Source organism: Crocodylus porosus, unplaced genomic scaffold, assembly GCF_001723895.1.
Source record: "Crocodylus porosus isolate Cpor-Errol unplaced genomic scaffold, CroPor_comp1, whole genome shotgun sequence".
In the NCBI taxonomy this organism is placed as follows: domain Eukaryota; kingdom Metazoa; phylum Chordata; order Crocodylia; family Crocodylidae; genus Crocodylus; species Crocodylus porosus.
The window spans coordinates 37,669,205-37,693,820 of NW_017728918.1; the positions used below are offsets into that span (position 1 = coordinate 37,669,205).

General features: G+C 41.9%; 1 protein-coding gene across 1 annotated transcript in view; it reads left to right on the top strand.

The window, feature by feature from the left end:
* MYOM2 (myomesin 2) overlaps positions 1-24,616 on the top strand; it is a 107,439-nt gene that overhangs the window by 10,341 nt on the left and 72,482 nt on the right. The window contains exons 3-9 of the mRNA XM_019537497.1: positions 1,621-1,743; positions 5,047-5,185; positions 6,283-6,440; positions 9,236-9,328; positions 22,068-22,156; positions 22,240-22,290; positions 22,597-22,761. Coding sequence (XP_019393042.1) covers positions 1,621-1,743; positions 5,047-5,185; positions 6,283-6,440; positions 9,236-9,328; positions 22,068-22,156; positions 22,240-22,290; positions 22,597-22,761 — 818 coding nt within the window. The remainder of the gene's footprint in view (positions 1-1,620; positions 1,744-5,046; positions 5,186-6,282; positions 6,441-9,235; positions 9,329-22,067; positions 22,157-22,239; positions 22,291-22,596; positions 22,762-24,616) is intronic.

The following is a 24,616-nucleotide window of genomic DNA, read 5'->3' on the forward strand; positions in this document are numbered from 1 at the left end:
CTCTTTTCTTCTATAGCAGAGAACACAGGTCTCTCCAGGGCAATCTGAGCACATATTTATGTCAGGAATTTCCTTGCATTGCCAGTGCTTCTCTCCCCTGTTTTTTTACATTTGGCATGTTGTAGGGCTTTTTCTCCTGAGGGTGCTTTTTCTTTCTCATAGTGTGTGAGCAATGTGTGGACCCACTGGACAAGTGATTGAATTTCTGAGGACCCCCCTTCTAGGTTTAGGTATCATAAAGCTGAAATACAAAACAGTTACAAAGTATTAACTTCATTTGCAACAGTTCCCCACGCCCTTTTACTATGATATAACTTTTCATCTGTTTATACAATAAGATACTTTAGTTGTTTGTTCCCTCCTTGTATAAATGGGAATGGGGTAATGGAGGAGTGCTCATATTCCAGAGCCAAGGATTTTGCATTAAGTTTATTTCTCTTTGGCTATCAGAACTTTATTTGATGGCCTTCAGGATATGCCACCCGACCTACCTTTTGGTCCACCCCTTTTTGTGGGGAAGACAACAGTTTACTGAAGAGGTCAAGTGAAAGATTATAAGGGTGACATTTGGAGGTGGGAAGATACTTTTGGAGATCTTTATCATAGAATCGTAGAAAAGTAGGGTTGGAAGGGACCTCAAGAGGTCATCTAGTCCAAGCCTCTGAAAGAAGGACCACCTCCAATTAGATCATTCCAGCCAGGGCTTTGTCAAGCTGGATGGAGTTTCCACCACCTCTCCAGGTAACTTGTTTCAGTGCTTCACCACCTTCCTAGTGAGAAGGATTTCCCTAATATCCAACCTAAACCTCCCGTGCTGCAACTTGAGATGATTGCTTCTTGTTCGGTCATCTGCTACCACTGAGAACAGTCTAGCTCCATGCTCTTTTGAACCACTCTTCAGGTAGTTAAAGGCTGCTATCAAATCCTATCTCAGTCTTCTCTCTTGCAGACTAAATAAGCCCAGTTCCCTCAGCCTTTCCTTATAAGCCATGTGCCCCATCCCCTTCACCATTTTTGTTACTCTTCACTGGACTGTCTCCAACTTGTCCATGTCCTTTCTATAGTGGGAGACCCAAGACACAGTACTCCAGTTGTGTCCTCACCAGTGCAGAATAGAGAAGAATAGTTACTTTCCTCAATCTACCAGCAACAGTCTTACTAATGCAGTCCAGTATGCTGTTAGCCTTCTTGGCAACAAGGGCACACTGCTGACTCATATCCATATTTTTTTCCACTATGGCCCCCCAGGTCCTTTTCTGCAGAAAAAGGACCTGGGGGGTTACAGTGTGGTCTCTCATGTATTCTGTATCGGTGGCCCTAAATGTTTGCTGGTTGTTTCTTAATTATTACATTGTGCTATATACATAGAGATATGGCATATATAGGTACAATTGATAAATACATTGAAAATTAAAAAAAGGAAAACAGTCTCCACTGAGATGATAGTACCATTAGACTCTTAAGGAGACAGTATGTGAGATTTCAAGTTAAACCTAAATATTTCTCACAGAGCATTTCGTAGTTGTGTCATTCACCTCATTGAAAGTAATTTCTTTGGTTTTTATAATTCCATTTTTTATTGGTAGAACCAGTTGATAGCAATTTCTTTTATATTTAAAGGGCGGCTTCTAGACAAGCATCTTATTTTCAGTCATCTGCTGGTACAGGAAAAACTACATGTGTACTCTGTGCCAGGAGGGCACGTACTGCAGATGAAGAAGAGAGACAAGAAACCAGAAAGAGGTAACATTTTTACTAATCCCTTCAGATACTTTTAATGACTCCAGTCCTGTGCAATAAACCCTTTTGTCAGTATAATCTTCAGGGAGAAATCCTAACTACAGTGAATTTGATGGTAACATTTCCATTGACTTCAGTGGAATAAAGTATTTACTTCAAGAGTTTATTGTTGTATGCATCGCTAAATGTGCTAATGTAATTAGAAAGCAGAAGGGCATTTTTGTAAGGGCTGTTGGTACAAATTAGCTGATCTTGGAAGAAAACTACTGAGGAAACTGTAAAGATGGAAAGAGCCAGTAGCAGAGCTATCCAAAAGCCATCCGTGATACTATGTTCAACATTAATCTGCCATGACTGGAATACCAATGTGTTGAGTATCTTTTAAATCTCATATTCCATATACCTTCATGTCTAAGTTTTTCTCTAGGTTGATTGTGTAGAAAAAAGGACAAACATATAACCAGAATAAATTGGAGTATACTTGAATTTAATAGTTTTTTAGATCAAGTACATTATATTTCGACTGAATACTAAAATTATGTCTTTGGGCCAACTTAACTGTACTAAATTCTCTCCATAACATTCCATCTATCAAGGGGGCTTACTGTCTCATCTCAGTTACAGCACTGAAATGAACTCCTTTAATAAATATGCTGACAACTATATTCCTGTTTTGTTAATTTGAGTATCTGCAATGTACCCTGACATACTGTACCGTATCTATACCAGAGACATAGATGTTGTATGCCATAAAATTTCCAGAGATAAGAACATATTCTTCTTTTCTTTTGTAGCTAAACTCACAGGAACTTCTTTATAATGCCACAATCCTTTTTATTTATATAGATACAGAACATGTAAAAATGGTAAAATAGCTTTAAAATATCACATAAATTAGGGCCTGATCTAGTGTCAACTGAAAAAACGCCACTGTTCAATGGCTTCAGTTGACATTGGACTGACTACCTAATGGTCCACCTGTTATATGGTTTGAAACACAAAATGGGACATATTCTGTTAGAAGGTTTGTGTAGATTATCTAAAGGAGTTTTCCTTAAATCATTCCAGTGGAAACAGACAGGGCGTGTCTACACAGGAATTTAAGTGGGCTTACATTTAATGCATATTGAACTAAGGTGGTTTAAGCAGGTTTTGGCAGGTATCTACACGTGTTAGGACTTTGGATTAATTTTAGTCCCAGGTTGCTTCAGCCCTTCCATGTGCCACTCTGGCCACCAGGGGGAGCTTCAGCCTCTAGACACATAGCTGTCTCCACTTGGCAGCTATGCTGAAGCCAGAGCTAGCTGCCAGCATTTGGCAGCCATTTTGAAAGCACCCACCACCCTCTTATCCCTGGCCAGCCCCTTCCCAGCCTAGGAGTTTTGTGCCTAGCATGGGGCAGCATTCAGCAGCTCCCTCCTTTACTCACCCTGCCTCCCTGTGCCAGGGCTACTTCTGCCCCTGTCAGTGATGCCCATCACCCTGCTCTTCCAGACCAGCCCCTGCCAGTAATGACCAGTGCCCACTGGCCCTAGTGCTGGCCCTGCTGGCCCCAGCAAGCACCCCCCACCCAGGCCACAGGAGAGTCACACACCCGCCAGTAGGGGCCAGGCCACCAGCTGCTGGAGGCCCTGCCTGACCCCCTCCTCCTGCACTCCCTTCTCCAGCCTACCTGTGCCACTTCTTATACACTCCTTATCCCCTGCCCACCCCCAGCACCACTCTCAGGACACACACATGGTTGAAACAAAAAAAACCATTATGCTCACAACACCCACCCCATCCCTCCCCCTCACAACAAACAGTGCCTCTCCACCACCCTTCCCGCCCACTAATAATAAAAAACCTGCTTACAAGTGGCATTATATAGCAGCCCAGCCCTGAGGAAGGAGAGGCACCCAAGCAGGAGACCTGTTGCTGGGCTCTGGCCAGCACCCTAGTGGCTGGGCAGACCCAGGATGAAGTTCCCTGTGCTAATGCAGAGTAGCATTTCCACACATTTGTTAATCTGCATTAACTAATCCCATTTAAATTTGATACTTGGTTTGGGCAGGTATCAAATTTAGGCTCACATAGCCTAAAATCACCATTTTAAAACTGTATTAAGGGTGCTTACATGTAGCCATGCACCCCAATGAGGCTTAAATTGGGTTAATCCACATTAAATAACTATGTGCACTCACACCCAGAGAGAACCATTGCCTACACATGGTTCCCTATGTCTGCTCACTGTCATCCACAAAAGCATAATTTTTTCAGGTTTATTTAGCTCTGCTGGTGTTTACTTTCAGCTTTCTATCTGAAAGCAGCATTATCACATGTAGGGGTTTGGTAAACTTTATCTGTGATGGGTGCTGTCCCAGTTCCACAGCTGGATCATTTCAGGTTTTGAAGGACTCAACTCCATTTGTTCCACTTGATATTTGAATAGGGACAGGGATTCAAGATTTTACCCCTAATTGTTAGAATAACATATGGATTTTTCTTAACATCTACAAAGTATAGAATATAGATAATGAAGAAAAACAATTAAGCAGGCAAGGAAAGAAAAGGAAAACCTATAATACACAAAGCCAAAGGTGAAAAAAAAGCAAGGAAAGAGACTAATTACGCATTAAAAATTTTGGGCATTGACAGGCATGGGAAAAAAAAATGCTTTATTCAAAGCAGCATCATGTTACTTTTACCAGGCTCTGCAGCATCTGTATAGATTGGGTACTTCAGCAGGGCTTTTTGGAACTTTTCTCTAACAGCTGATTCAATCAGCTATTAGAGAAAAGTGCCAAAAAAGCCCCACTAAAGTGCCCAATCTATAAAGATGCTGGGAAAGCCAGGTCCAAATAACACAGTGCCTCTTTTTGGCATGCCCTGGGCTCAGCACAGGAGTGTGCCAAGTTTAAAGTAAAGTGCCATTTCCCCCCATGTCTGCAAGCAGCCTTAATGTTTGATTTCTGTCTGGTATGTTCTCATAATTCAGTTCTATTTGCAGAATCTTTGGGCCACTTTCTCAGCTGAAGTATATCAAGATACTTCCACTGAATTCATAGGAAAGTCAATTTATACCAGTTAATATTAGCATAACATCGTCCTCTAAATTCGCAGTGAAGAGAAAGGAACCAGAATACTCATTTATTTGCAGGTCATAAGATGTTTGTTGTGATAACTGTAAGCAAGGTAATAGTTTACATAACCAGGAACTCTATAATGTAGCTAATGGGGCTTCAGCTGCTCTTATCTGTCTACTAGTGACGACATTAACGCTTTGATGCTAGGTTAAAATTATGACATTTCTTTCCTATCACATAGAGCTCTTGAGCAGAAGTCTCATACAAGTGAGGAGAAACGAACCCGGTTTGCCACTGAGTTATCTTATTTGCAAGATGAGATTCATTCTGCCAGGCACCTTGCTAGAGAACAGCTGGATAGAGTTACTATACAAAGAATGGTATTGTAACACAACATTTTTATTTCCTTTCAAAACAAAGCTGTAAATTAATCTGTGCTTTGGAACCATACTTCTAACGCAACAGTAGATAGTGTTTCCTAGGGCCTTGTTGCTTGTTACACTTCGATATACTCAAATGTTGTTCGATGATAGTACTAGCTTTAGTTTGGAGCAGTCACACCTTAAGGCTAAAAACCTTCTCTGACTGTTCCCCACCTGCACAGCTGTGACTTGCTGCTAGAGGCATAGCAAGCAGAGGCCTACCTAAGAGCTACAACAGTGACTTTCCATTACAGGCTTCTATTCCTTTTCTAGGTGGGGGCATGTGAGAAATAAGTGGTGCAGGAGAGGGGGAGGGGGCAGGAACATTGACTGGGAGGCAGAGAGTTAATAGGATGGAGGTAGGTAGTAAAATGGGAGTTGGAAAGGCACTGGTTTGGAGGAAGGGTGGTGAGATGAGGGAAGTAAGTCACTGAAGGATAAAAGAAAAGAAGAAAATAAAAGAAACAGGAAGTAAGTTAAAGAACAAATTGGAACGTGGGACTGGGGTGCAAGGGGTACTGGTTATGCTTTCTGGGGTGGGTGGAAGGTGGGAGCAATGAGAGAAGGCACTCTTGGGGGAGCTACTACAGCACCTGAGGGCTATGGCCCCTTACCACCCCTTCCCGTCGGTATGCCAATGTATGCACGGCATTAAAAAGTTATTGCATGACATGATTTTTTATTGTGCATGGCCACGGATGCGCACAGCTTAGAGGGAATGCTGGAAGGGTACTGCATCCTGGGATGCTGAAGGGCTGCAACTTGGGTGGCTTATCTCTGGGGAGTGGACATACATTGTTGGAACACAAGCTTGGTAACACAGATGAGAGATAAACTTGCCCTGGAGTAGCACAACTTTAAGCCACATAAAGAGTGCCTAAAACCAGTTTCATGTGTTAATGTGTGGACAATTCAAGTGTTACGAACTTCAGAAGCTGTTTAAAATTAATGTGTAACAAGGCCCTTAGTTTTTGTTCACAGAGTCTGACTCCAGATGACTCTCATGTTCGATTGGGCTCCTTCTCATCACTTTTTACTTCTGACCTGTGTAACAGCTGGAAGAAAAGATGGCCCTGGAAAGGTATGCTGTTGAAGAAAGTATAAGTCGAGCTCCTGAAATTTTGGTGCGCCTGCGGTCTCATACAGTTTGGGAAAAGATGTCTGTGAGTCTTTGTTTCACTGTACAAGGATTTCCTACTCCTGTTGTACAATGGTAAGTATCTGGACCTTTCTAGTCCTCTAAAAGTGGTGGTAAGCTAGTTATGACATAACTTTTATGTGTCACATACACTTCAAAACTCTCATAATCCTCATAGACATGCTAGATAGTAACTGTTGCTGCTGCAGTGAGAGGAACAGAAGTACAAAATTTGTGTAACAGACACACGTAGCATAATAAGTACATTAATATTTCAAAATGCAAACTACAAAAGGACTCAGTAATACACTTTGATTTAACTGATAAATAAGTGATAACATAGATTGAGTTTTGTTAATGGTAAGTGTTTTGATGTTTTATTCCGGACAGCAGTACATAGTAGCTAAATAGTGGAGAGTGAGTGAGATTAACCAAACCTGATGTTCTGGGAGTAAATTCCTCTATCAATTGAATGACTTACAACCACACTGAAAATAAAAGGATTCCAGTGGTATAACTGATAGATAATTTAATCTGTGAAGTATCATCAAAGCATTGTAGCCTGACGCATATTCTTACACGTCTTTGAATGAGACAGAAATCCTGGTAAAAGGCAAATCTTTATGAAAATCTCAGGATCCTTTTATTCAACACTACAATTTGAAATGTGCATTTGGGTGCATTAGGCAAATGCTTCTTGTCATCAAAAGATGATATCTGAAGTCTCTCTTCTGCCCTAGAAGGCTGTGAGATTATCCTTGATTACACAACCATTGGCACACCTCAAATGCTTGTATTTAAAGTAGGAAATGTAGCAGATTAAAAAAATCTCTACCTTACTTGTAAAATATTATCCCTTAACTTTATTTGAAGTGGAAATGTGGGACCAGAGCTTTGCTTCCAGCTTCATTTTGCAGTCTAACAGAAAGGGAGAATGATGTTATTTGAGAAAGAAGCTGAGAACTTCTATAGCAATGACAAAACGGGAGCAGACATTAGGATTGGTATACAAGACCTATTCCAGACCTTCATGCTTCTTCCTGTCTCTCCCTTCCCAGTATAAGGGTATTTCATTGTGGTCCGGATGCAAAAGTTTAAACAAGATTTCAGGTTGAAAAACCCTTCATCAGGCTGACAAAACACACACATTTAAACACCCCCCAAAATACCCTAAACACCCCAAAAAAGCTGTGATATACAGCCAAGCCCTCAGATACCACTGAATTTGCACTGAGGAGAATACCTGGGATTGCCATCTCACCAATCTTAAAAAAGCCTTCACCCAACAAGGACACTCCTCCAGCGAGATCGATAGCAAGTTTGAAAGAGCCACCCGGATACCATGGGAAGAATTGCTGCAGTACAGAAGAAAACCCCCAACAAATCGCACACTGCTGGTTACAACATATCACCCCGCCTTTGAACCCATATGGAAAATCCTCAAACAATTGCATCCCATACTAGAAAGAGACCCTAGTGTTAAAGAGATCTTCCCAGAACCACCCATCCCAGCCTTCAAACAAGCACCACACCTCACTAACTTCATCACCAGAAGCAAACTTCCTCAGGCCTAGAACACACTGAATGGATCCAGACCATGCCAGGACAAGAAATGCAAAACCTGCCAACACGTCTCCACCACCCCCACAATTACTACACCCGACAACAGAGCCATCAGCATTCCTGCATCTTACAGCTGCACCTCCAGAAATGTAATATATCTCATCCCATGCACCAAATGCCCTGATGGAAAATACGTAGGAGAGACCAGACAACAACTGCCACACTGGAAAGCCATCAAAGACAAGAATACCCAACTACCTGTGGGGGCACATTTCTCACAAGAAAATCACTCTCTCTCCAGTCTCTGAGTCCTGATCCTCAAAGGAAACTTTCAAAGTGCTTCCCAGAGATGAGCCTATGAACTTCACTTCATCAACTTCCTGGATACTAAAAATCATGGACTAAATATAGACACTGGATTTATGACACATTATAACCTGCCTGACATCTGACTCCCCAGGTATCTCTCCACCATTCACCCCCTTCTCTCCCCCTACCCCACCTGTCTCTCACCCACTGACTCCTCAATCTACATCTTCAGTGACTGCTGGTCTTGTATGCATGCCAGCCCAGCCTCTGGCTTCTTTACTTGTCATTCCACCCAGGAAAAGCACACACCAACTGCTGACACTTCCTTAGCCTGAGGAAGGGTTTTTAAACCTAAAACCTTGCCTTATTTTCCACCCCCCAGTTATTTAAGTTGGTCTAACAAAAGATATCAGATCCACCCAATGACCCCTGTCTGCCTAGGTCCTTAGATGAACACAGCTACAATCTACACCCCTGTAACTTCATATGTTATTTTTAAATGTAGCATAAATCCTCAGATAGCAGCGAGATTTCTGTGGTGTGGTCTGAATTGTAAAGCTCATTTCTGAGAAAACCATGTATTGTATCCTAGGAGCAGCTCTGGAAAATAACTGTGTCTTGGACAGCCCCAGCTCCTATGTTGGTCTTTTATTTCCTTTAAGATGAAGCAATTTATTGGAGACTTGATGAGGATGAAGCTTATTGTATTGCCTTTTGTTCATGTTCATTTCTACCAGCTGGTATGCTGGGAGATTCAGTACACTCCATCTTGTTTCTGTGTAATTTTCACTCGTCTGCTCAGGGGAGGAGTCTTGGGCAAGTAGTAGGATTTCCCCTTTCTCTCCTGAATGACCAAGTACAGACAAATTTGTATGTATGCCTTTATATCTATCCATGTATACTATACAAAGACAGAACACTGTTATCAATAAATTACAGTACACTAATTTGTATGACAGTTTTTAGTAACTGCAACTTATTTTTCTTCTGAACTTTAGGTATAAAAATGAGGCATTGATTACTCCTGCAAGTGAACCTGGAAAGTACAGAATTGAAAGCAAATATGGAGTGCATGTCCTGGAGATAAACAGGTAGATTACTTTGAACAAGAGAATTTTAGGACTTTTAACTGAAACCATTTACTTCAGATACATTTGAAATGTACATAATGTACTGCAAGGCAGTCATTAAACACAGCGCACAACTTCTGCTCAGCTGCTACCTTTGCAGGGAACATTGGCTGCTCAAAGCTATTTCTATCACATAATTCCTATTGCTAACAAGATGAAGAAAGGCTGGAGACAAGTAAGCAGAAACAAAATATATTGGCTTTTGGAAGCTTCTGTTTGAAGTTTGAATCCACATGCCAGTGAGTGGAACTGCTTCCTCATCGTTAATGGTCCATTCCGTCATGGCTGAACTTTTGGTTCAGGTCTCAAAGGTTAGAAAAGCTTAGCAGGTCATCACTAGGACATTCAGATCTCACTGTCTGGCTCTGGTATACACTGGCTATGTTCAAATTAGCTTTAGATCTTTATTCCTGTTCTTATAACTAGGGTTGGGAGATTCTGGTAGTTTCTTTTAAAAAGTTATAAATTCCAAAAGATACATTTTATCCAATTTTTACCATTTATGTTTTGCATGGAAATGTTATGGTCATGACATAGGAAGTTTTTGGGAGAAAAAAACAACTTTTCTCCAAATTAAGTTAACCCTTAGATGGGATAGGTGGTTTCAGTATTATGTTTTACCAGTCGTATACGGGTGAGTGAGTGGGGCCCGTGCCCTGGGCTCTGCTAGGGGGTGCTGGAATGAAGCTAAGGGGGCGCCTCCTCCTCTCATTCCCCACCCCCTCCTCCTTCCTAGCTTCCCATTACATTCTTCACCCTCCCCTCTCCAGCTCCAGCTCCAGCTCCAGCTCCAGCAGCAGAGAGGACAGAGCAGTATCACCAGTAGCTGGAAGTTTGCTTCAGCTGGGAGAAATGTCAGCCTCTCTTTTTGTCACTTTCCTTTTGTGTGTCCTTGCAACAGGATATTTAGCAGAACTGGAAGATTTGTTAGACTCTGACAGGCTGCTCCATGAATACCTCTGCTATGGTCTTTAAACTTGCAAACTCCGTGCTGACAACTGTGTGCTTTAGTGCCCATGCCATGCGAGCCCATTTTTTGTCACTGAAAACCAGTGATTTTTGGCTACTAAGAGCACATGACAACAGGAAATAAAAGAGGTGGGGAGATGATGTCTCCCACAGCAGCAGCAAACCACTGGCTGCTGCTCCTGAGCTGCTGGAGCTGCTTTGTCCTTTCCATTGCCAGAGCCAGAGTTGGCACTAGAGCAGGGAAGGTGCAAGGTGTATGGGTGAAGAGGTGCAGCTCTGCCTAGGATACAGTACTGGTTACAGTTATGCCTTTGTGTTGTTCATAGAAAGTACGATTTGGTTACAAAATAAAGAGTGAAGAACTGCAATTCAACAGCGTCAAGGCAGGAAAAAAGTGTATAGTAGGGGCAGATGAAAACATACAAGGAGCTGGAGCGCTTGTAGCTAACATTTTGTTGGCCAAATATTCAGCTTCCAAGTTTGTCTCCAGCTGTCAGCAGCAGCAGCGCTTAGACAAGCCAGGCAACATTCAGGAAACAATAGTGCATCATTATTCTGCTTCAAGCAGACACTCCTGAGTCTAGCTCTCTTGAGAATTACTGAAGCCCAGCTTCATTTTCCCCTACTCAACATTTGTATGTGTAGAAAGAGCTGGGAAAAAATGCTATTTCTTTCTTTTGGCTTTAGTGCGGAGGGAGAGACTTATTTTTATCCAGGAGCCTTCACTAATCTCTATTGGGTTCTTTTTCACCTTTATGTGGAGAACCTTATGTTCTTGCTCTTTGGGGATCAGGGAAGGAAGCCGAGAGAAGGAAGTAGATTTTGCATTCTACAAACCTCTCTTGCAGTGAGAATGGAAAAAACTATTTACCTAATGGGGGTGGTTGCAAATGAGTGATGTTTAGGTGAGTGAATGCCAGTGGGTGGCCTCTGGGGAAGGTATCTTGGTGCCTTATTTGGTGCCAGGGGATGGTTGTTTGCATGGATGTGGATACCAGTGAGTAATGTGTGGGTTAGTGTGAAGGCTTTTGAATGCTTTTTGCGCTGCCAGTGCATAGCTGCCTGCAGGGATGTGTATAGGTGTAAATGCCAGAGGGGTGTTTTCTGGGTGACTGTGGGTATCTAGCTGGGAGTGTGCTTGGTGCACCTGACTCATCTAAATGGCTTTGTCCCTACCCCTAGGCAAATGCCCACGATCACTTTCTTCACCACTGGCCACTGGCACCAGCATCACTTAGTTTTGCTCATGTTCTTCTAAACAGCAATCTAATGGGAACCACAGACTTGTGCTCACTTAGCTTTTCCCTGTTCTCTGCTAAGGTTTTTTTTTCCAAATTGGAGATGCCCAAATGCTATCTTAACTTTTAAGCTTTTATTTATTGAAAAGTTATTTGTCATCTCTGGCATTATATAACTACTTCAGGTCCCTGACTATTTCTAACTTAAATGCATAGAGATTGTGGAATTAACATTGCTAAAATCAGCTGCATTTTTATTACCACTTACTTCAGTGCAAAATTGGTTCATGGACTGTGCTCTGCTTCCACATAATGAGAGAAATACAGCGTTCAGGAAATACTGATATCCCTTTTGAATACTAGTACTGGTTATAGCTTATATTTGGAAATAGGGAAGTTATGGCTCAGTTGTTCAAATGAAGAAATATGTAAAAGATCTAGCCATCTGAAATGTTATATTTTTCCTGGGTGTAGAACAGTTAGGATTACCCACCTACCCACTTCTATGCTCTTCTCAGCTGTTCATACCAAAGTGCTGAACTGCATGTCATCTGATCTCTGGCCACTTTAAATGGCCTTGGAATTTCTTGGCTGTCTTCACAGCACTCCTCTGACGTTTATGGAGTGAACTTTTCCTTCTGATGCAAGGGTGATATTTATTCCTATGAATATTCCTTGGCTCCACTGGAAAAATTCTTGAGGTGCCAAAACCAGACCATCACCTCACATTTTAAAGTTGTAACTGGACATGCCTTCATCTGCCTATTTCTCCATCTTAGATTCATAATAAAGCTGTGCTGTAATTTGGGTAACTTTCAGATCCCCAGCTTATATTTTGATGATATCCTATGCTCAATTTACTACATTTTTTCCTTCATATAACATGACTGTTTTCATATAGTGTTGCTTGATCACTGCTGAGGCTGGTATTACGCTAACCTTTCACAGTTAGCACGATGAACTCAAGTTCTCTCTTGAGCTGTAAAGTAAATGGCTCTGAAGGTCACATTATAATTTATGCCCCTCCTAAAAACATATTCCATAGTTCTCAGGAACATAGGATTTGCCATTTTATAGATCCATATAGTCCCAGGTCCAATCTCTGATAGTGGCCAATACCAAATGTTTCAAAGGACAGCTCTGACATATTCTACCCCTTGTGGAAATTTCTTCTGAAACCCATCCATGAGTGGCTGACCCATCCCTAGGAGAATGAGGGGATTGTATCCCCTGTGGTTTTTTTATCCCATCTAACGTAACTGTAGATGTTCTAAATATTTGTATGATCTTTTTTCATTATATCTCCTTATAATCCCTGGCTTTGGATTCCCAGACAAATTTAATATTCCCTTTTCAGAGTTTAAAATTTTGTTCTTCAATTTCATTGGATGCCTCTTTGTTCTTACAACATAGTTCTGCTATATTTTTTTAAGATCAGGTGGCTGGTCAGACTACAGTATTCTAGAAGAAAGTGCACTGTTAATTTAAATCAGTGATTCTCAACCAGGATGTTGCAGCCCACTGGGATACCATGAGACCCCTTTAAGGATTCTGCTGGGTGCCATACTATATTGGCACTGTTAGGTGTGGAAACATCTACACATGATTCACAAGACAAAATAAGAGATTTTCAAACAGGAATCCATAGTGCCAAAATATTCAGACATGTGTTCTTTCTGAGTTTTTTCAGCAGGAGACCTGTTCTTTTTTTTTTCATGAGTGAAAACTAAGATCTGTTATTTTCTGAAGGGTGCCTTGAGTTCAATGAGGCATGCCTTTAATTTAAAGAGGTTGAGAAATGCTGATTTAGATAATGCCAGTAATGCCAGTATAATATTTTCCACATTGATCCAGTTGACCCAGCAGTAAATGGGTCACCCTAGCCAAATCACTCTTGCATGCAGTTGGTTTTAGCAGCTGGCATGTCTTAACTATGCTAGACTGATGTTCTTTCTGTTAGGCTTAGGCAGAATTTTGTTGAACTGTTTACAGTGATGCCTAAGCCTTTCCACATCTATTAATTTACATTCAGTAAATACCACTGAAGCTGTAGTGATGCTCCTGGCTCTGGGGACAAAACAGCCAGTGGTATCTGTGGGTGGAAACAGATGTCATCTGATGTCTCATTTGTGTTGCCATAAAAAAGTTATGACATTGATACCCTTTGTTGTGACACATGAAAGGAAAATCAGTGGTGTAACAGAAGGCAGTAATAGACTCTACCCCTTTATTGCGGTGGCTATTAGCTCTGTGGCAGAAGAGTACAAGGAACCTGAGCTGCCTGAACCCTTCCAGCACTCTGGGCAGATGGTCTTGAGGTATGAAGGGCTCTTAAGCCTCTAGAGCACTTGCCTCCTTTCCCTTCTTACAAAGAGGCAACCCAGGAAATCTCTGGGTGCTTCTCCATAAGCAGGGATGTTGAGGTACCCTGTTGAAAATACCATCTGTATTCAGGCACACTTGTGTCTTGGGTCTGGCTGGTTAGATAAAAGCCCTGCTTTCTCCACTCAGTCAGACCCATCCCTGGAGATTGCTGGGGATGGGCCTGGCTAGTGGGGAAAATGGGGAGACCATATCATCCCTTGTCCTGCACCATCCAGTGTTTCACAAAATGAAGCAGATAAGATATACTGCAGCACATCACAGCACAGCTGATCCACTTAATTCAGCAATGTGATTTCTAACCCCTCCATCAATAGGTGGGCAGGAAGGGAAGGGGTTGGAGACTCGAATAAGCAAGGAAGAAATGTTGGTTTTGCGGGGCTCCTTCTAGAATGCTGCATTCTATGCTGCATCATATGCAGGGCTTTATTTAGCTTTCTGTTAGGTCTCTGAAGTTTTTTTCACATGGCCGGTTGCAGCCCTTGTTGCAGTAGCAGAGGGTTTGTGAGTGCATCAGCAGATTTCTGCCATGGTGTGTCAATGAGAGCATAGTGCTGTGTAATGCCAGCTACAGTAGGTCTAATTCCAGGCATTAAACCAGGGCTCCCAGTTCCTAACGTCTTATAAATGTTAGTAAAAATTAAAAAGAAATCCAATTTTAGATATATAAAAGTCACCCCAGATATGATTCTACTGAGGCTATATTAGGGATAGAGCTCTTTAAATTATATGATGATTGGCTACAGCTCACAGAGATTGGGCTTGTTTTATCGAGTGCCTGAATAAAAATATAGTCACTGTGAATATATGATCTATTTAATGTAAATAGCAACACAGATATGAAACTGGCTCAGACCTAAGGTGGTTTCCTCACCTGTCAGATATAAACTGCAACAGCTAGCAGGCATGGAACTAGAAAAGGATTATCCAGGACCATAGTGTTGCCACCACTGAAGTAGAATCCCTGAAAGAGGACAAAAGATCTTGAAACTTCAATTCAGTTCAGTTTGAAAGAAAAACTGACAAAACTAATCATTTAGGAGGAGGCAATTAGCAGCACAGGTTACAAAGGAGGCAGGAGGCTTTGCAGTTATCTTTCTTCTTCCAGCATACTACATGGCCACATCTACAGGAGACGCTGACTGAGCAGTCATTACTGCGCAGTCATTTAGTACTTTGTATAAACAAGTACTTAATGACTATAAAGTAACTGGAGTTACTTACTGCGCAGTAGTGCTGCCAAATGGCTTTTAGGTGATATTGACTATGCAGTAGCTCATTACTACTGCGCAGTAGTGTTGTATCACGTTTCCCTGCCACACAACGCTACTGCACAGTAGTAACGAGCTACTGTGCAATCAGCATCTTATGTCCACACAGTCCATGTGTTTACAAGGATGGAATCATGGGTAGAGCTCCTTCTTGCGCTTTCTCATATCTACTCCCCTCAGTGCACCCCTGAACTGTCACCTATGCTGGGGAGCTTTTACACTGGTTCTGCCTTTGCCTGCTCCATGCTTGAACTTAAAGCTTCTTTAAAAACAGAATAAAGGCAGTAGGGAGAAAACTGTTATTATTTCCTGCTCTTCTTTTCTCAGTATTGAAAAGTAGTAAAATATTGACCATTTCACTTAGACTGTTGCCTCTTAGGACCACCATTTTCAGCCCTTTATGTCAGAGCAATGAGGAAGAGCTGCTGCACTGGAGAAAATCAGGGTGTTTGAATTCATCCCCAAAGGGGTCATTTTTATCTGTATATGTAATTGCTATGCTCTGCTTTTTCTTTCTCATGTTGACTGAAGAACATACCAGTTCAGGCAAAAAATGTTATTTTACTCTTAACCACTGTGCTGCAACCTAGTCTACTAAGATGGATGAGTGCATGCATTTTAAACATATGTATCTGCCAATATAATGGTCCCCTTGCAAACATTAGCACTCAAGAATGTAATATGGATTCAGGGCAATTTTAGTTTTACAGGCATTATTAGTACCTTGGGACAAATACACTCCTGCACTCCCATTTTATTCTTTTTAAATGTAAGCCATATACATTTCATCTGACCTTTGTAAAGTCTAAGAAACCTGCTCTTGATAAGAACATTAAATTAATTGATGAAGATCCCACTTTGAAGCCCCTGTGCACCCTAGCTATCCATTTCACCAGAGTGGTAACATTCACTAAGCCTGATAATTTGCTTATCATTATTGATAGGGTTCTACTTAACTTGTGGTGAGACAAAGCAATTTTTGCGCAAAACTTGTCCCCAATTATTGAATCTCTGGGTCAAATCCAAGATAAGACATCAGGAGCTTTAAGCCGACCTTACTTGCACCTTCTATTTGCCATGGAAAACAAGATAGCCAATGTGACATGCAACTTTCACCTTGGGAGCATCTACACATGCTATTAGCACACAGCAATAGACTTTGGTGAATATTGTGCCAGAATTTATTGCCTCAGGCAAGACGTTTGAATATGTACTTGGGAGCTTGTTGAGCCAGGCTGGAGCAGTCCTGGAGTGGGTCCAGAGGGTCAGCCTGCCAACCTGGGGCTTCTCCAACCTGGCTCACGTGCTGTGGAAGGGCTGGCTGGGGCATGACAGCTGGCAGGCAGCTCCTGCATTGAAGCACCATCATGCCACAAACAGCCATATCAGCATCTACACATGTGGTGCTGTTGAGGAAAAAACTCAGCAGCAGGATAGTACTTGTATTTACTTATGTACTTGAGTTTATTAGTGTCCTTCCTAATAGGGCCCCACATATAGACACTGAGCTATCTAATTAGTCTGCTCTTCAGTAAACATCCCATGTAGAGACACCCCATGTGATCCATTTTTACATTACCTTTCACTTTGAATGTGGTTTACTGACTCTAAACTGGTGTTACTCCTAAGCCAAAGAACTACGTTAGAGGGGCATATCAGGAAATAGTGAATTGTCAAGATTTCAAAGTAATGGCCTCCAGCAAAGGGGCAGAATGCTAGAGCTTCTCTGTAAATAGCATAAAGTACACAGAAGCTAAACTGTGCTTGGTGCACATGCTTATGTTAATGAAAATACATGTAAATAACTTTTACATGAAACTAAAGAAGGCTGCAAATAAAAGGAAGGAGAAATAGCTACTCCTCCTCCACTAAGGTAAATACCTTCTCAGGTCAGTTTAGCCAATATCAAATGTAGCACTACTAGTGGTAAAACAATTGCCTGTCTCTTAATCAACTTCCAGTTTCAGTGACTTTTTAGGTTCCATTTTTTCAAACCTTTTGCTCTGGTATTGTTGTGTGAAAGACCTCCGAATCAGGACAAACTGAGTAAAGTCAATAGTCTGCTGACTTCAGCTTGATTGCTCATGCCCAAGAGAGTGAAGAGCTTGAGAATGTATGGCTATATTGCCATTTGAAAAGTTAAATTAAACAAGCGCCACTGGACTTTCTCATTTAAGAGAAAGGATCCTACATTTCATGTACTGGCAAATGTCTGTTTCATGAATAAAAGGCTGGAATGGACAAGAAAGGCAAGGTGGCATATATATATATATATATATATTTAGAAAAGATTTTTCTGTAGCTTATTTACTATGTGCATGCCACCTTGTAGTAATTGATAAATCATGTTGTTAAACCTGAATTCTGTGTAATTTTGATAAATAAATTCTCCTAATTACTAATAAGCACATTAACTGGAATAAGTTAGCGAACATGTAAATAAAGATGCCTAATTGGTTATATTTAGAGCGGTAGTTCGTTAAATGGTAGCATCACTTTATATATTATGGTTGCACGTGATATATATAGATATAGATATTTATTTTCTTTAGCACCTTTAGACACAAGAATAAATTACAATCAACTTACATTTGACAGAAGCAGAGAAACCTAAAGTTAGAGCTTCTCTATATGAATAAATTAGTTGAAAAAACTGCTGGAATAGCCCTCTTGCATTATCTCAGTATGTTGGTACTGGTAATCTATCCTAAAAGTGCCCTTGTTAGCCCACTTTGGAAAAGCATTAAACTAAACTGCAAAACAGCAGTCCTTAGATATAGGCAAGTAAATATATTAAAAGGAAGCAGGGATTTAGTGCATACCAGGTCCATCTAGCTATTTAGCCCAGGTCACATGGGACACTTAGCATGTATTTTATTTAGACTGTAGTAAGCATACCCATGCCACATTAAAAGTTAGAACATATTCTGAGCAGCCTCATGGTAATGCTTTCCTACTATGTTTACCTTACCTGGACAGAGCAAAGTCAGCAATGGCCCTCTGCCCCTGACACTGACTCCATAACCAGTAGCTGCAGTTTGCATGTCTGCCTATGTGGATGTACTACCCCCATGCATGGTGCCCATACTCTCTCTGCCATATCCCCAGCCCTGCCAGGCCTGGAAGCACCTACTCCTAGCATGCCAGGGCAAGCTGGGTCTTTGCTATTGGTGATGGGCAGAGGCATGAGGAACTAAGTCTGGGAGAGGGTGCTGCTCCTGTTGCTGGACCTGCACCTGCCAATGGATCTGCAGGATGAATCAGGTTTCTGCTGTTGGGAGTCCTAAGCTCGTTCTGGTGTAGAACTGGGGAAGGGACCAACAATTAGCTGATTGTCAGTTCTAGGCCCCCCACAGTGGAGCTAGACTGTTTTCAGTGGTGGCAGATGACAGAACAAGGAGCAATCATCTCACGTTGCAGCAAGGGAAGTTTAGGCTGGATATAAGGAAAACTGTCTCACTAGGAGGGTGGTGTAGCATTGGAATGGGATACCTAGAGTGGTGGTGAAATCTCCATCCTTGGAGATTTTTAAGGTCTGTTTCAACAAAGCCCTGGCTAGAATGATCTAGTTGGGGATGGTCCTACTTTGAGAAGGGGTTGGACTAGATGACCTCCTGAGATCCCTTCCAATCCTAATTTTCTATGATTCTATGATGTGAAAAAAGTGTAGATCATTTTACTCACGCCTTGTTCCTTATACTTTCCCCACAAATTGTCACTGCCTGCAAGAGTATATTGGGGTAAATAGACCTTTGGACTGACCCGGTATAGCAGTTCTTATCATAGGCGGAGCGAGAAATTTTTTTTGGTGGGGGCAGAGCGCATGTATGCATGTGCCCCCCCCAGTGGTAAAGTCTTTGGGGGAAGGGATGGGGGGGTGGGGAAAGGGCCATGGAGGTGGGGAGAGAGTGGGGCTGGGGCTGGGATTGGGAGGGAACAGAGTGGAGCTGGGTCCAGGATTGGGATCGGGGCTGGGGCTTGCTGCGCCCATGTGGCTGCCCCTTCCCTTGTGCCTGGGGTTGTTGCCTGGTCCCAGTGCACCCCCAGCCAATGAATCTGGTGCTCCGCAGCTCTGCATTGACCCCGGCTCCAGTCCTAGCTGCCTCCCTGCAATGGCTGTGGCCCTGCACTGCCTGGGGGGCCCAGAGCCAGGGGCCAAGTCATAAAATAACAGATTTAACATTCAAGAACGTATCCAGTGCTCCAAAATATACACAAAGACAGACATTAATCTTCTATCAACAGTGCTACCACAAGCCAAATCAATGTCTACAGAAGACTTGTGCTCACATTCCTCTCCTTTCCTAGATTTCAGCAGCTCCTCAGTGTTTCTGTCAATGTCAAGCCACTGCGTTCCTTTGTCTTTATTCAGTAATTCACCATTCATTTCCCCTAGAACTCTGCAAACACAAAATTCATTTGTTGCTTCTCATTTCTGCTTTTAATTTTTAAATTTATTCTAAATTTATTCTCAAGTGTTCACTGATTGAATTTGCACTTCAGTATTTTAAAAAGTTTCTTAGATTTTCTGAGTCGGGGAAGATTCCTTTTTAACAAGTTAAAAAAATGTCCACTAGGTTTTCAAGTAAGCATCTTTTGCCTTCTTTCCTGTAGAACACTGTCTTGATAGGACAATTTTTCCATCACTAGAACTTTACAATCATTTTGAAATCAGTCAACAATTTAAGGAGTGTCACAGATTTTTAATTGCCTTTTTTTCCTCGTTTGAAAAGTTAACACAAAGAAACATCATGTGCTCATAAGCACTCATGTCCAAAGTCTGGATACCTTAACAATGGACCTGAAAAAATGTAGAGATTTAGGATCTATTAGTGGTGTATTCTCTGAAAATTAATTAAAAGAACATCAACTGCAGTTACACAACCTTAATTGAAAGTTGCTTTATTTTCAAGGTTGCAACTTTCATAGTCACTCAAAGGTTCTTTTGTCTTTTAGGCTCTATCTTTGGCTTTTGTGATGACACAAGCTAATTTCACAATTTACCTTTCATTTTTTTCTTTGATATTTACTTACATGGTATGTTCAGCATTTTGATGGTTTGTTTTGTAAAATGCATCATTCAAAATCTGCCTCTAGGCGGTGCAATAAGCCCTGTACATTTATACTAATGTAGAATCTAGACTCTTTCATTAGGGCATGTTTACCACTATCAGGAGGTGAATTTCTGAAATAAAGTGCCATGGGCAGCGTACTTTGTAGCACGGACAGGCCAGAGTATACGCTATGGAGGAAAAACATTACTGTCACTTCAGTGACACATGCTGCATGACATGAAGTCTGCAACCCTGTGAAGCAGTTTGCATCAAACACTTTTTGTGTCTGCTCTGTGCTTTCACATCCTTTGTCTGTAATCTTTTAGAAGTCACTGGAGGCCATATGTTCATGTTTCACCTGACAGTTTTCAGAATATTACTGAGTCAGTCTTCTGAAAGGGAACTGAATGCACGCACACTGAACATTGCACCTTTCATTGGACACTCAAAGTCAAGACCTCAGGCAAATGAGTGTGAAGTACAGAGAAGCAGGAGCCAATTGCACACATCAATTGTCTGATTTTTTCAGTTTGATGTCAACTCTAAAAAATAAAACTATGAAAAAAAATTAACACAAGTATTTTTTCAAAGTGTTTAATCCATAGGAAAATTGAGGGACATTTTTATATTGGGTCAAATAAAATATTTTCCTTTGGGTTTGAGTATTTTATTAATATATTTAAAAAAAAACTGAAGTTGAAGTAACTTTTGAAATCTTTGGAATCAAAATGGTTTATGTTGAGAATGTCAAAAATGAAATGTCCTAAGTTTCCAAACTTCCCAAAAATCGTTTTGTTTTTGGGCTTTTTTCCAGGAAAAAAGCTGAAGTAAATTTGTAAAACATTCTGGTATCATGAAATGTCTATTTTTGTAAACAGTTTCATCCCAAATTAAATTTTATATACAAATGCATGGCTAATAAATATGTGCCATGCATTTGTATATAAAATTTAATTTAAAGTACCCCAAATCATATCCAAAAAAGACTAGAAGGTATTTTCTTTTTTCCTTACTTCACTTTTACATGTGTAACGCCAGTAGGTTTGGTAGCGTTACTTCTGGTTGACCCTTATGGAGAAAATAATGGGGATGCAGATATTTACACTGGAAATCATATCTTAGCTGGTATGCAGACATGGTATGATAGTACTCTATCAAAGGCAACTGTGGAGAATAAATTATTCAACCAATAAGCTCTGTGAAGCACCAAAAATGATTTTTTTAAATTGATTACAACTTCTTTCATTAGCTTCTATTTTTACATTAAAATAAGTAAAAACATTTAAATCAAATTATTTCAAAATCTGTAACCGTTGTATGATGACCATATTCCCCAGGCTGCTCCACTATCTTCAAGTGGTATAAAGGCAACAAAACCTTCCTGTAGCTACCTACCAAGGATAACTCTAGAGAAAGACATCAGAGCATCCAAGGCCTGCTGTTTCTTATGCCTCTCCTTTGTCTCCTATTCTTTTTTCTTACAATGCATGATGCAGGAGCCTTGAGAGGGGCAGGTGAAAGGACACTGGGCAGTGCATTATATACTTCAGTTATTCCTATGTGATGGATGACTCTCTATTGCACAAGTTAATGAACCTTCATGTTGCTTAAACCTGTTATAGACCCAGGATGGAGGCACACTGAGCTCCCCGATTTCCCTCCTTTGGTCTGTGTGACCTTAGCAAGGAATCTGGTTCACTTTGTTTAAGACTGATTCATAATATAGATCATTATTTGTATTTAAAATTGTAAATATTGTAATTTATTTTCTTCTTTTCCCTGTTAGAGCCAGTTTTGATGACACTGCTACCTATACTGCAGTAGCAACAAATATCCATGGGCAGGCATCGACAAATGCTGCTGTGATTGTGAGAAGTAAGTCCCATGTCACTCTTAGAAAAAAGGAAAACAGACATTGTACTTTTCTTATATGAACCTTAATTGTCTATGTTTTGTAGGGTTCAGAGGGGAAGAAGAGCCACTCCCTGCTGGCATATCACCTTTCAATTGTAAGCATCATCTCCTTTTTTCTTTTTTTTTTTTTTTTGAGAAAAAAATGTAGATACTTTATCCAATCAGTAGCCCCAGTAACATTATTTTTTAAAACACTACATCTTGCTTCTGACCTTACTTTCTTAATTTTCAGAAGTCACAAGGTAAGATATACAGGTATATTTAACCTTCCAGCTGCATGCATTGTTCAGTCCTGTATGTTAGCAATCCATTCCACATGCTGAAGCTTTTTGGAAGACACTATGCTTGTACCAAGTACAATTTACTTGTCTCAAACTGTCTTATGATTTCTCCATGTTCAGTGCCCTTCCCGCTTGATGTTTGCTTCACTCACATTGATGTTCGACTTTTGGAGAAGTTTGGTGTCACTTTTGGGATGGAAGGAGAAACTCTTACCCTCAAATGTTCCATGCTGATAACTCCTGAGCTGACTAGGCTTCGACCTCGGGCTGAGTGGTACAGAGATGGTAAGCTGGTTTTCATGCAGTAATTAACATGCATCCATTTAAAATAGTTTCAGATTGTTCAGATGCATTTAGCTTCCTCCTTAAATCTGTGGGTTTCAGAATTTATGATCCTGAAAGAACCTTTTACCTTCTGTAATTATCCCACCCAGGAGAGATATTCCATTGAAGTCTCACTATACTGGAGTGACTGCTTTGCAAATTTAGAATACTAAAATGTAAGAAACTCATGCCAAGACAGCTAGGCTTAAGCCAGAGGCAGATTTTAATAGAAGTTAAAAGAGACTGTTTGAACTTAGGTTCAACCCTAAGGTTTACAGACCCCTGCTAATAAGTCCCTTATTGCTAGATCTTTTTTCCCTTCTATCATCATTTATTCTACATAGCTACATAGAATTTGGAGATCAGTGTTTTAATTGGCAACTTTGGTGCCTTGAAAAGAGAGTGGGAGAGGAAGTGGGGAGAGGGTTTATGGAGTACTGGCTCCTCCTCTAAATTGGTGAATGAACAGCACATGTGCCTGGCATCTGCAGGCACTCCATGATCGCTGCTGGCCACTACTGGGAGTGTGGTGGCAGTGAGAGCAAGGTGGCGGTAAGCAGGGAGCTCCTGCAGATGCTACTGGCAATGTTAGGGGTGGGGAGGGTGGTGAGCACTGACCAGGGGTTGGTGATCACCCGCAGGGGCCACCGGCAGTGTTGGTGGTGGTCAGAGGTGATCATGGACCACTCGCAGATGCCTCCAGCGGTGTCAGTGGTGAGGTGTTGGCAAAGCCTTTTTGCAGGGGTGCAGGGCATGCATGTGCACCCCTGTACACCCTCTACGCATTGCCCCTGGGCTGATGCCATCCTAGTTATGCAACTAATAGGTACATTGCCTGGAACTCATCTGCAGCCATCTTTGACTTGCTTTCTTCTCACAAAGCTTAGATCACACACATGGGCTAGGGACAGAAGTTACACATAAACTGGTTTAAGTGATCAGAAACTGGTTGAAACCTGTAACAACATAAGTTCAGTGCACATAAATCAGTTTCAAAATGGCTATAATCAGTTTGAGATAAACCTGGTTGAATGATGTATCAGACTTAACTGATTGAGATTAAAGAGGTTTATGCAACTTCTGTCCCAGACCCCTTCCTGGCTTAAGTTAAACCAGTATCCCCTAGCATCCCAGCATGCATGCTGGTCTATGCCCTCTGCTCCAGTGGAGCAGGGCTGCCCCTGCCCTTCTGCTCCCTAGTCGGAGCAGGGACAGGCAGGGGCAGGGGCCTGGCCAGATGCTGGCCCCCGGAAGGGGGCAGGAAAGAGGCTTATTTCACCCTTCCTCTGTGCCATCAGTGCAGACCTGCATTTCTCTGCTGCCTGCTCCAGTGGCGGGGCTGTGGCCAGCCACTGCAGTGGCTTGGAATGAACTGGCCAAGGAGGGGATTCCCCCCTCCCTCTCCCACTGGCACAGACCCAAGCTGGAGTGTGCTGGGCACTCCCCCTCATTGTTGCAGTGGGAGAGCACTGCTAAACACCAGCAGGCATGCCCCCTTGAGGCAGAGAGGTCACATAGGGGGATTATTTCCCCCTCTACTCCCACTGCCTCTGGGGAATGCAGCCAGGGTCTGCCCATCCCAACTGCCTGCTCCCTGCATGGGAGGAGTGGCAGGATAAGCCCCTCCTTCCCCATTTGCCAGACACCAGCAGGAGGGGGCCTCCTTGCCCCCTCACCTAAGGTGCCCTGCTGACTGGCCTCTGTGTTTGCTGCTGACCCTGCTGCTGGAGTGGCAAGCGGGCAGGGCCCTTATGGGGCAGTAGCCCCTGTCCTGGTGTTTAAGGATTGTGAGCCACTTCCCAGTGGCGGGGCTGCA